The sequence below is a fragment of the Dipodomys ordii genome, unplaced genomic scaffold (assembly GCF_000151885.1).
Source record: "Dipodomys ordii isolate 6190 unplaced genomic scaffold, Dord_2.0 Scaffold47, whole genome shotgun sequence".
NCBI lineage: Eukaryota > Metazoa > Chordata > Mammalia > Rodentia > Heteromyidae > Dipodomys > Dipodomys ordii.
In genome coordinates, this window is record NW_012267263.1 from 3027739 (window position 1) to 3040370 (window position 12632).

Below are 12632 nucleotides of genomic sequence, written 5' to 3' on the forward strand. Positions count from 1 at the left end.
TTTCTAATGGCTGCATAATATTCCATTGTATATAGATACCACAATTTTTGGATCCATTCATCTGTGGTGGGACATCTGGGTTGTTTCCATATCCTGGCTATTGTGAACAGTGCTGTAATAAACATGGAGGTACCTGCATGTGTCCTTGTATACTGGTTCCTGTTGTCAGGATAGATTCCTAGAAGTGGTATAACTAGGTCAGAAGGGAGGTCAATATTTAGCTTTCTGAGGACCCTCCAGACTACTTTCCAAAGTGGTTGTATAAGTGTACATTCCCACCAGCAGTGTAATAGGGTTCCTCTTTCTCCGCATCCCCTCCAGCATTTGTCGTTGGCTGACTTGAGGATGTGGGACATTCTGACTCGGGTAAGGTGGTATCTCAGGGTTGTCTTTATTTGCATTTCCTTCACAAACAGAGATGGTGAACATTTCCTCATGTGTTTCTTTGCCATTTTTATCTTTTCATCTGAGAATTCTCTCTTTAGTTCCCTTGCCCATTTAGTGCCTACAATATCTTAATTACAATAAAATTATATTTTAAAAAATCAAGCTTCATTTCTCCAGCCTCGTTCAATAGCTGCTTATCTAAAAGTTGCTTTTTGTAATTTTTCTTTCATGTTTTCTAGGTTCTTAAGATGGCCCAAGGCCAGAAGGCAGAGACTGAGCATTATGAAGACATTGAAGACTATGATTACAACAACCCTAATGACACCTCCAACTTTTGCCCTGGACTACAGGTAAAGAGGAGTAAGAGTTCTATCATTTCTTCTAAGTAGATGATGTTTTCTTCCATTTTTCATCTCACCCAGAATATGGCAGAGGATTGTGGGAATTTTGAATCTAATGGGGATTTACTGGCTGCTAGTTGTGCTTCAGTGCAGGATACTAAACAAAACTTAGGAAACACTCAGCTCTGGCTTGACTTACACACCCTGTATGCAGCAAGCATTGGACACACTTATCTAGAGTCTAGCCTGTCCTATGCAGCACTAATCCTGACTGTTTTGTGATTTCAGAGGAATATGCAAGGAATTCTCTTCCTGCTATAAGGAGCTAATGTTTTGGCTAAATGACAAACAAATAGACGTGATGGTGATGTGATCTAGTAGAGACCAGGCTTCTAGCTCTGATTTTAATTCCACATGGTTATCTTATTGTGAACTTGTACAAGCCACTCTTCATCTTTAGTTCTTGGTTTATATTAATAATTTCCATTTCTCATTAATGAATCTACTAATGAGGCAATGAATATAAGTAACAGAAAGGATGAGAATATAGGCCTCCTCCTTACCTCCTGTAGGTGGGGAGAGGGAAAAGAACTGGAATAACTTAGTCTGCTTATTTATTTATGCTTGGAGAAGAGTTTGGTTGATATATTTTAGTGAAAATTCAGCTTGACCCTTGGCCAGTGTTTGTTAAACCTCAGTATACATATGAATCACCCCAAAAGCCTATTAAAAGACTACATCCACCCCACTCCCACCTCTGCCCTGGGATATTCTCATGCATGCACTCTGGACTTGGTTCTGTGATTGGCTTTCTCACTGACTGCTAGATATTCCTTGCTGCCCAATAGACAATTCCTGAAATTTCCTGTGCTGCATTTTTTTTTTTTGGTAGGGTTAGAATAAAAGTCTTAACTTATGTGCTTTTACCACTGAACTGCAGCTTTTATGCCTATTCTCTGTTCTTTTGGGTGAGTACATAGGTGTCTCCAGTATTTCAGGAAAATTTTCTGTAAAATGAAACTTTCAACTGACTAGAAAGTTAAGGGACATTGGACATTGTGATTATTGAATTCCTTTAACCTCTGCTTTAGAAGGCTTGGGCTGATAACAGATACTTTTCTAGTGGGGCTCAGGAGAAACAAGAAGAAATGAAAAAAATCCATCTTGGTGTGACTCAGTGAGTCTCAGATTAACAGACTCTCAGATGGTCTCTTCTTGCTTTGTATACTTGGAGTCTGTTGCAGGGATGTTTCTAAGACCTGACAGCCTCTGCCAAACCTCAAGAGCTGTTTCCTTGTTCAGGTTGCTGAAAGTGATGGTGAAGAGGCAGAAAATCTATCTGAGGGACCTGTTGGGACCTTTGACCTCACATCTTATCCCTGCCATACACCTAAGACAGCCGAGGAGAATGGTGACACTCCTGAAAATGAAGGAATAGATATCACCACGTATGGGGAATCAAACCTTGTAGCTGAGCCTCAAAAGGTAAGGATGAAGTAGATGAAATTGTGTGGGAAGTCCATTTAACTCACCTCTATATGTTAGCTCTTACTGAAGCTTGAACTCAGGGCCTTGTGCTTGCTAAGCAAGTACTCCACGTCTTGAGCCATTCTTCCAGTCCTTTTTGCTGTTTCCAAAAAGGACTTTGGAGGTGTTTTTTTTTTTTTTTTTTTTTTGCCAGTACTGGGTCTTGAAATCGGGCCTGGGCACTGTGCCTGAGCTTCTTTTACTCAAAGTTAGTACTCTACTACTTGAGCCACAGTACCACTTCTGGCTTCTTTTGTGTATGTGGTACTGAGGAATCAAACCCAGTGCATCATGCATGTGAGGCAAGCACTCTTATCACTAAGCCACATTCCCAACCCTTTCTTTTTTTTTTTGGCGGGGGGGCGGGAGGGGGGTCCAGGTCGTGGTGCCTGACCTTGGCCTGGGCACTGTCCCTCAGCTCTTCAACTCAAGGCTAGCGCTCTACCACTTGAGCCACAGCGCCACTTCTGGCTTTTTTCTTTTTGCTTATGTGGTGCTGAGGAATCGAACCCAGGGCCTCAGGCATGCAAGGCAAGCACTCTACCACTGAGCCACCTTCCCAGCCCCTAGCCCTCCCCCCCCCCTGCCCGCCCCCCGCCCCATTCTCTAGCCCTTTCTTTTTTAAAGCAAGAATTTGTTTTAGTAGGACAGGGTTGTAGTGGGGAAAAATAGGAAAAAGAGAGAAATACTTTCCGCTCCTCATATAGGAAATAGGAGGTAAAGACTGTCAAATACGGGGCTGGGAAGGTGGCTCAGTGGTAGAGTGCTTGCCTTGTATGCATGAGGCCCTGGGTTGGATTCCTCAGTACCACATAAGCAGAAAGAGCCAGAAGTGATGCTGTGGCTCAAATAGTAGAGTGCCAGCCTTGAGCTGAAGGGCTGAGAGACAGCACCTAGGCCCAGAGTTCAGGCCCCATGACTGACAAAAAAAAGACTGTCAGATATGATCTCAGTAACTTTTTGCTTTCACTAGACTCAAACTGTGATCCTCCCAATCTACTTTTTGAGTAGTTAGCATTATAGCCATAAGTCATTGCACCTGGCAAATTTTATTCTTTTAAATTTATTTTTGCAGTGCTAGGGATCAAACCCAGGCCCCTCATGCATGCTAGGCAAGTGCTGTACCACTGAGCTATATATCTAGCTCCTAAGATCTTGGTGGTATAACTAGGGATGAACTGGTCACCCAAATAAAGTATGTGAATGAAAGCTGTTAAAGAACAGCTTTATATGCTAATGCAGTGCTAGCTATATGGCTCTGAAAATTGTTGGCCAAATCTTGTTCATGTTAAATTACCACACATTAAACATTGTTTGTTTCCATACCAGGTGGCAGGCCTGATGCTTTCACTATTCTTTTATCCATTTATTTTTTCACACAGGAATTCCAAGTTAGCTTTAATGGAGATTATCCTTATCAAAAAGAAATGCAAGGCCGGGCACCTGTGGCTCACGCCTGTAATCATAGCTACTCGGGAGGCTGAGATCTGAAGATTGCGGTTCAGAGCCAGCCTAGGCAGGAAAGTCTGTGATACTCTTACCTCCAATTAACCACCAGAAAACTGGAAGTGGTACTGTAGCAAGAGGTAGAGCACTTGTTTTGAGCTGAAGAGCTCAAGGACAGTGTCCAGGCCTAGAGTTCAAGCTCCATGACTGACCAAAAAAAAAGGAGGAAAAAAGAAATGTGAAATCCTAGCCCTTGAGAGACTGAAGCCTAAAGATTGAGATTGGAGACCAGTTTGGGATACATAGCAAGACCTCAAAAAGCAGTGTTTTTCATGAAAGATTCTTAGTATTCTCAAAGAGAGCTCTATAGTTCATGGTAGAAACTGGATTTTTTATTCTAACTACCGACTTTTCTTTTTACAAAATTCAATAGTAAATGTTTTTCTTTCTGCTTTGTTTTACTTTGTTATGTACTATTTCAGGTAAATAAAATTGAAATTCATTATGCCAAGACTGCCAAGAAGATGGACATGAAAAAGTTGAAGCGGAACATGTGGAGTTTGTTGACGGACTTCTCCAGAAAGGATGCAGATACTGAGGTAGGTATGGTGCCCATTGAAGTGTGTGGGAGGGGAGGCTGATGTATACAGTTCCACCATGCCTCAGTGTAGTTAATATTCCCAGGTCTCAGAAGATATATCATCTGTAAGAGAAATGCACCTAATGTAGGTCACATCAAAGGTGACACAGGTGGCGAACTAGTGCCTCAGACAGCATTTAGCATTACTGGTGAGGAAAATATACAAATGAAAGCATTTCCATGCTGCTTTTAAACAACAGCAGTTTAGTAGCTAAGCTAATACTTGTTCACTATTGAAATGAGGAAAATTTGCAGATAGCAATTTAATTTTTGGAAATAAATGATAACTATAGCTCAAGTGCCATAAAATTTATTATTATTATTATTATTATTTTGGTCTGGTCATGGGTTTTGAACTCTGGGCCTGGGCGCTGACCTCAGCTCTAGGCTAGCGCTCTACCACTTGAGCTACAGCGACTTCCGGCTTTTTTCTTTTTGCTTATGTGGTGCTGAGGAATCGAACTCAGGGCCTCATGCATGCAAGGCAAGCGCTCTACCACTGAGCCACCTTCCCAGCTCCCCCAATTTTTTTTTTACAAATCCTGTGATGTAATAGTTCCGATTTGGGATATGTATTCTCAGTAGAAAAGCTGTAGGAAAACAATTGTGCTGTTATATTCCTCCTTGAGAATTAGATAAGACCTAATTAACGTTCTCCAATTTAATGGACTTCTCAGTTTACTAGATGCTTTACTCCTCTTCTGGACCCTTCCTGCCCAAAATATATTCTAAGCTTTACAAACTCAACTACTTTTAACACTCTCTCGCCTAAGTAGTGAAAATTCAAGAATGATTTCAGGAACTTATACCATATAATCTTGGGTACATCAGAGAAAACTTCAGTAACTGAGTTTTGTTACTGTAACAAATATCTGAGCTAATCAGGTATTTGCTTATTTTGACTCACAGTTTTAGAAGTTTGTCTCCATGATTGGCTGACCTCATTGCTTTGGCCCTGTGATGATACATTATAGCAGAAGTACATGGTGATGCCAGGTCATACGCTTCATTGCAAAATGTGAAAGGAAGAACAAGGTGATGCGTCTCAGTATCTCCTTCAAGAGTACTTTCATAGCCTAACGACCTTTCAGTGGGCCTACCTCTTAAAGTTTTACCCCCTCCTACCCAGTACTGCCAGGTGTGGTCCATTCCTTTAACACGTGGATCTTTGTGGAACATTTAAGATCAAAACTATAAGCTGGGTGTGATGATGTATACTGTTATCCTAGTTAGAGTAGGAATAGTAAATTGGAAGATTGAGGTCCAGGATATACCAGGAAAAAAGTGAGAGACCATATCTCAAAAGTAACTAGAGTAAAGTGGATTAGAGACATGGCTCATGTGGTAGAATGCCTTCTTAGGAAGTGCGAAGTCCTGAATTCAAATTCTAAGACCACCAATAAAAAGAAAGAAATCTAAACAATAGTCACATTCATAGGACCTTGTTAAGTAAAACAGAATGAGATACAGATATAAGAAAAATCCTCGCCGGGCGCCAGTGACTCATGCCTGTAATCCTAGCTACTCAGGAGGCTGAGATCTGAGGATCACGGTTCAAAGCCAGCCTGGGCAGGAAAGTTTGTGAGACTCTTATCTCCAATAAACCACCAGAAAACCGGAAGTGGTGCTGTGGCACAAGTGGTAGAGCACTTGCCTTAAGGTGAAGAGCTGAAAGACAGTGCCCAGGCCAAGAGTTCATGTCCCATGACAGACAAACAAGAAAAATAAATAAATAAAATAAAAATGCTCTAGGGTTTATTCAGTGCTCAGTGGAATAGCATTTGCCTGGCAAGTGTAAGGCTCTGAGTTTGGTCCTCAGTTCTGCAAAGAGAGAGGGAGAGAAAGAGGGAGAGAAAGAAGAAAAATATTCTAATTTTAAAAAAAGAGCCAGGGTTAGTGGTGCACAACTATAACGTCAACACTTAGGAGGCTGAGCCAGGAGAATTGTGGGTTTGAGACCATGAACTACACGGTCAATTCTAGGCCAGCGTGGGCTACATAGTAAGACTATCTTTAAAAAGGAGGATGGAGGTCTAGGAAGGTGGCTCAGTGGTAGAGTGCTTGCCTTATATGCATGAGGCCCTGGTTTGATTCCTTAGCACCATATAAACAGAAAAAACTGGAAGTGGCTCTGTGGGCTCAAGTGGTAGAGCACCAGCCTTGAGCTGAAGAGCTGAGGGACAGCGCCTAGGCCCAGAGTTCAGGCCCATGACCGACAAAAAAAAAAAAAAAGAGGATGGAATGGGATGGGATGGGATAGAAAGTGAGTTGAGCATACTTGTGTGTTCCTGTAATCCCAGAACTTGGGAGGCTCAGGTAGGAAGATGAGGAGTTCGAGGCCAGCCTGGACTACATAACAAGACTGCCACAAAATAAAAAATCCAGTCAGATGTGGTGATTAATGGCTATAATCCTAGTATTTGGGCTGAGGCAGGAGGATCACAACTTGGAGGGCAGTGTGGGCTACGTAATGAGACTTGATTAGAAAAACAGTCAAGGGCAGGTACTGGTTGACTCCATGCCTATAATCCTAGCTACTTGTGAGCTAAGATCTGAGGATAGTGGTTTGAAGCTAACACAAGTAGGAAAGTCTGTGAGCCTCTTATTGTCAGTTAATTGCCAATAAAACAAAACAAACCCCAGAAGTGGAGATGTGGAGATGTGGCTCAAGTGTAGAGCACTAGCTACTAGCCTTGAGAAAAAAACACTCAAGCCCCAAGTTCAAGTCCCAGGACTAATGTGTGTGCACACATGTGTGCGTGCATGCATACATACATACACACAAAGGAAATAGTCAAACATACAAAAATAGAAGTTTAGAGAGAAAAATAACAGACTAGTGTAATGAACCCCTACACTCCCAGTATCTGTTCATGGTTAATTACACTGTTTTCTAATTCTGTCCCTCCCATTACTCATCCTATATCCCCATGTACACATTACAGCTTATTTCACGGCAAATCTTTGCACACTGCTTGTCTGTGAAAAGATTTACTGAGGTGGTAGGAAGCTATTTTTTATTTAAGTGACAAACTTGATTTTACTTTTGAGCATGAATAGATTCCATGATGCCTCTTGGAGTAGAGTTTAGTCAAAGCCAAAAATCATTATGGTTTTTATTTATTTTCCTAGTTCCCCTCCTCAGCAAGGGATTCTAGAAGACCCTTTGTGGTTTCCCCTTATTATAATATGCCCTCTATGTATGGGGCTGGGAATGTGGCTTAGTGGTAGAGTGTTGCCTAGCATGCATGAAGCCCTGGGTTCGATTCCTCAGTACCACATAAACAGGAAAAGCTGTAAGCAGCACTGTGGGTCAGGTGGTAGAGTGCTAGCTTTGAGCAAAAGAAGCTCAGGGATAGTGCCCAGGCCCTGAGCTCTAGCCCCTGGATGGCAAACAAACAAACATTAAAAAATTAGGAAGTGGTGCTGTGGCTCAAGCAGTAGAGCGCTCTCCTTGAGCTGAAGAGCTCAAGGATAGCGCCCAAGCCCAGAGTTCAAGCCCCGTGACCGACCAAAAAAATAAAAGAAGAAGAAAAAATTAATATTCTCTCTAAGATGCAAGACAAAATTTACTGCTGCAGAAGGGTTCAAAAATCTGACAGGCAAGCACAGAGCAGGCAAGCTGCTTCTCTATCCCTAATGTATCAGGCTCTGCCCCTTTGAGAAGATTGGTTCAAAGTCTGCTTGTGATTGGCTAGTTTGAATAGGGTAAAATGTATTTACATAAGGTTATTTTGAAATAAGATTAACAGTACCCTCACTCACTGCTGTTTCAAAAACAATCTGAGGTGTGTCAGGTCCATCTTGAAAATAAACCAGTTTAAGACAAAAACCTTACCTTCTCCCAATGGTAGTCATCTTTTCCTTAACAACAGTGAAACCACTGAGCCAAAGCAGGAACTTTTAAGCAACACACTTTGATAGAAAAGACAGTTTTTCTCACATCCTTTACCCAGATCATACCACTATTGGCATTCATATTGTCCACATATGGGTTAATTTCAGTGTTATTTAGGACTGAAGCACTGAATCCTTTATACATTATTTTTCTTAAAGAATAGCAAAGTGGTTACTTTTCTTTCATTCAGATGTAAACTTTTTCCTTTTTTTGGGGGGGGTCAGCTTGAATTTAGGGCCTGGGTACTGCCTCTGAACTTCTATTACTCTACCACTTGAGCTACAGCTCCATGCTCCATTTCCAGCTTTTTGTTGCTTAATTAGAGATAAGAGTCTTATAAGACTTTTCTGCCCAGGCTAGCTTTGAATGGTAACACTCAGATCTCAGCCTCCTGAGTAGCTAGGATGACAAACATAAGCCATAGGTGCTGGGTGTAAACTTTCTTTGTTGGAAATCCAGCTTTGTAAGTTTCTGTTGCTCTTTCAGACATGAACCAGCTTTAAATGTCCAACCTGTAGCTATGCTTCTTTTGTTAGGCAAACCGCAGTGAAAATGGCAAGGAAGAGCCCTCAGAGATGGTAGCTGATGGGAAGATGCTCAGTGGGCTCACAAAGGACCTACAGAAGAGGTGAGTACTGGTAAACTCAGGGCAAGCAGTAGCACCTGTCTGTCTCCCTCTGGGCCCTGGCTAAGAATGCTCAGCAAGAGTTGCTAGAATGATGGGCTTGCTGTTGGAGGCCTGCTTTATATAAGTAATACCTGTCTCAGTTTCTCTGCTTTATCTTCATAGCAAATGGATAGAATCACAACTTTGAGACCAACCTGGACTATATAGTGAGACAAAATAACCCACAAGGGCTGTCAGAAGGGCTTAGGTGCTAGAGTACTTCCCTAGCAAGCACAAGACTCTGAGTTCAAACCTCCAGCAATGCCAAAAAATACAATAGCAACAAAAATTTATGTCTTTGTGGTCCAGTGCCTGAAATAGGAGGTATTTAATTTTAAATATGAAACTGGTCTGACTTGTTTATAAGATGCATCTGAAGTATTTGTTCTCATTAGTTTTGTTATTGTATATGTGTATTAGTCATACTTTATGAAAGAGTCTTTGTTCTTCAAATTTCAGTAACCTACTCAAAATTTTCCCCTTCGTTTCCAGCCTCCCTCCCCTCATGGCTAAGAATCTCTCCATACCTCTGGCTTTTGCCTGTCTCCTGCATTTAGCCAATGAAAAGGTAAGTTATTGGGTAAGGTAGGAGTGAGTGTTCAACTGTGCTCTTTTCCTGTCAACTTACTAGAACTTTTTACCAGATCTTCCATGGACTCTATGCTAGCTATAGAAATAATATAATTTTGGAAAAGATAAGAGCAAAAATGGCTCATGTAATATCTTAATTAGGGTGACTTAATTAGGGTGTCACATGACTGTAATCCAGCACTCACGACACAGAGGAAGAAGCATCACAAATTTTAGCCTGAGCTACATAGCGAGACCCTGTTTTAAAACAAGCAAAAAACTGACTTACACAGTACATTCAACCCCAAATTAACTCGGAACAGAGGTGTAGCTGAGAAAAAGACCATTGAGTTTTACTAGCAATGAAAATAGTGAAGAGGATCTAAACAAGAACATTTGAGACAATGGAATTGGGATTTTTTCACTCTCCAACCTGAGAATGTGAAGTAGTTTTGCTTCACTGAGTGCTGAACATGTTAAATGCTGATCTTTGCCTGTGCCATAGTCAAGATGTGGTAAGATGGCAGAGACAGAGGTGAGAATGGCAGGAAAACCACTGCAGGAAGAAGAGCAGTAACTCTGGGGGCAACAGCAGGTGGGTGTGGTGAGAACAGTGAGCAGCACGGTGCAGAGCTATGTACCATAGAAAGGAGGAGTATTTTTTATTTTATTTAAAATCTTTGCTTTTTAATTTCATGTTACAAATCCAGATCCTGTACATTTAGTACTATATAAACTTATTCTTTAGGATAGTTAATATTTTACTTGGACAGTATTATTTATCTGAATTTTTTTTTTTTTTTAGTTGTTTAACTTATAAGCATCAAAGCGATATCAAGTCAGTTAACAACTAAGTTTTTTTTTTTTTTTTTTTTTGGGTCCGGTCATGGGGCCTGAACTCTGGGCCTGGGCGCTGTCCCTCAGCTCTTCAGCTCAAGGCTAGCACTCACCACTTGAGCCACAGCGCCACTTCCGGCTTTTTTCTTTTTGCTTATGTGGTGCTGAGGAATCGAACCCAGGGCCTCTGGCATGCAAGGCAAGCGCTCTACCACTGAGCCACCTTCCCAGCCCAACAACTAAGTTTTAAGTTGGCCTGAGTTTTTCTGAAATACTCTTGGCTTACCTGTTAAGTTTAGCATTTACAACTAAGGTTGTAAAACATTATTGGAAGCTGGGTACCAGTGGCACCCTAGCTACTCAGGAGGCTGAAATCTGAGGATCAGGGTTCAAAGCCAGCCCTGGCAAGAAAGTCCCTGAGACTCTTATTTCCAATTAACCACCAGAAAACCAGATGTGGCACTGTGGCTCAAGTGGTAAAGTACCACCCTCAGCTGAAGAGCTGAGGGACAGGGCCCAGGCCCAGAGTTCAAGCCCCATAACCGACAGAAACAAAAACAAAACTATTGGAATGTTATGTAAGAAGTTACATCTTTTACATGAGTGGTCTTCCTGAATTGTACTTACTCCTGACAAAAAGAAAAGCAAAAGCCTGTCTGGGTACTAGAGTCTCAGGTCTGTAATCTGTTTCTCAAGAGGCTGAGACCTGGAAGATCATGGTTCCAGGCCTACTTGGGCAGAAGAGTCCAAGAGACTCTTATCTCCAGTTAACCAGCAAAAAGCCAGGCAGGAGAAGGTATCCATGTGGTAGAATACCAGTGGTAGTCTGAACCACAGCATGAGGCCCTAGGTTTAAATCATGGTTCAGGGTGAGCGTGTGTGTGTAGAAGGAGACAAAAACCCACTGGCATCAGACACTTACGAGTTATGAGGAACAACAACAACAAAACCAGGCCTGGCTGGCTGCTGGTGGCTCATGCCTATAATCGTAGTTACTCAGGAGGCTGACATCTGAGGATTACAGTTCAAAGCCAGCCTAGGCAGGAAAGTCCATGAGACTCTCATCTTCAATAAACCCCCAGAAAACCAGAAGTGGTGCTGTGGCTCAAGTGGTGGAGCATTGGCCTTGAGCTGAAGAGCTCAGGGAAAGCACTCAGGCTCTGAGTTCAAGCCCCATGACTGGGAGGGGGAAAAAACAGGCCTAAAGGTATAGCTCAAGTGATTGAGCAAGTGCAAAGCTCTGAGTTCAATCCCTATTCCTGCCAAAAATGAGAGTTATTCAGTTGAGAACATTTACTCTCATGTACTCTCATTTATTTTATTTTATTTTATTTTATTTTATTTTTTTGTTGGTCGTGGGGCAGTTACTGAGAGAACAGACAGGATGCCATCTTCTTACAATCCTTTGGTACCACCCAGGGCACAACAGTGAGAGCAACCAACCCTCATTTGGGTATTCCTAGGAACTTGGTGTCATTTAGTATCCCCAGCCATCCAGTCCACAAAAGGACTTTGGCCTCTGCAATAGAGGACTGGGCTGGGTTGTGGCAGTGAATGAGTGAACTTGGAAGGTTGCTGTGTTCTCCAGGAGCATAGTTCTTTTTTGTTTTTTGTTTTTTTGGTTGTTGGTCTTTGGGCTTGAACTCTGGGTCTAGGCACTGTCCCTCAGCTCTTCAGCTCTAGCTCTCTACCATTGCGCCACTGCTGGTTTTCTGTTGGTTAATTGGAGATGAGTCTCACAGACTTTCCTGGCGTGGGCTGGCTTTGAACCACGATCCTCAGATCTCAGCTTCCTGAGTAACTAGGATTACAGACATGAGCCACCGGTGCCTGGCTGTCCTAAATTCAAACAGCATGTATCAGCAAAAGAGAGTACTTCTTGCTAAGAGCTATTGCAAAACTTTTATACATAGAAAATAGTGGTGATGTATTTATGATGTGTTTGTTTTGTTTTTTGTTTTGAGGTACTAAGGTTTGAACTAAGGGCCTTGCACTGCTGGCACTCTACCAGTTGATTTGTACCCCAGCCATATCTTTTGCTGATTATTTTGAAGATGAAGTATAGTGGACTTTTATACCTAGACTGCCCTCAATTCACAATCCAGATCTCAGTTTCCTGAGTAGCTAGGATTATAAGCAGGGACCACAGTACCCTTGCTTAGTGTGTATTTTTTTCTCTTCTCTCTGTCTCTCTCTGTCTGTCTGTCTGTATCTCTCTCTCTCTCTCTTTTTTTTTTTTTTTTTTTTTTTTTTTTATTGTAAAGATACTATACAGAGGGTTACAGTTACATGAGTGAGGTAATGAGTACACTTCCTCTT

At 41.9% G+C, this 12632-nt stretch overlaps 1 protein-coding gene across 1 annotated transcript in view; it reads left to right on the forward strand.

The window, feature by feature from the left end:
• Nucleotides 1–12632, forward strand: part of Ncaph (non-SMC condensin I complex, subunit H) — a 63811-nt gene that overhangs the window by 29366 nt on the left and 21813 nt on the right. The window contains exons 13-17 of the mRNA XM_013019752.1: nt 627–737; nt 2031–2213; nt 4184–4300; nt 8776–8867; nt 9399–9474. Of these exons, the coding sequence (XP_012875206.1) occupies nt 627–737; nt 2031–2213; nt 4184–4300; nt 8776–8867; nt 9399–9474 (579 nt within the window). The remainder of the gene's footprint in view (nt 1–626; nt 738–2030; nt 2214–4183; nt 4301–8775; nt 8868–9398; nt 9475–12632) is intronic.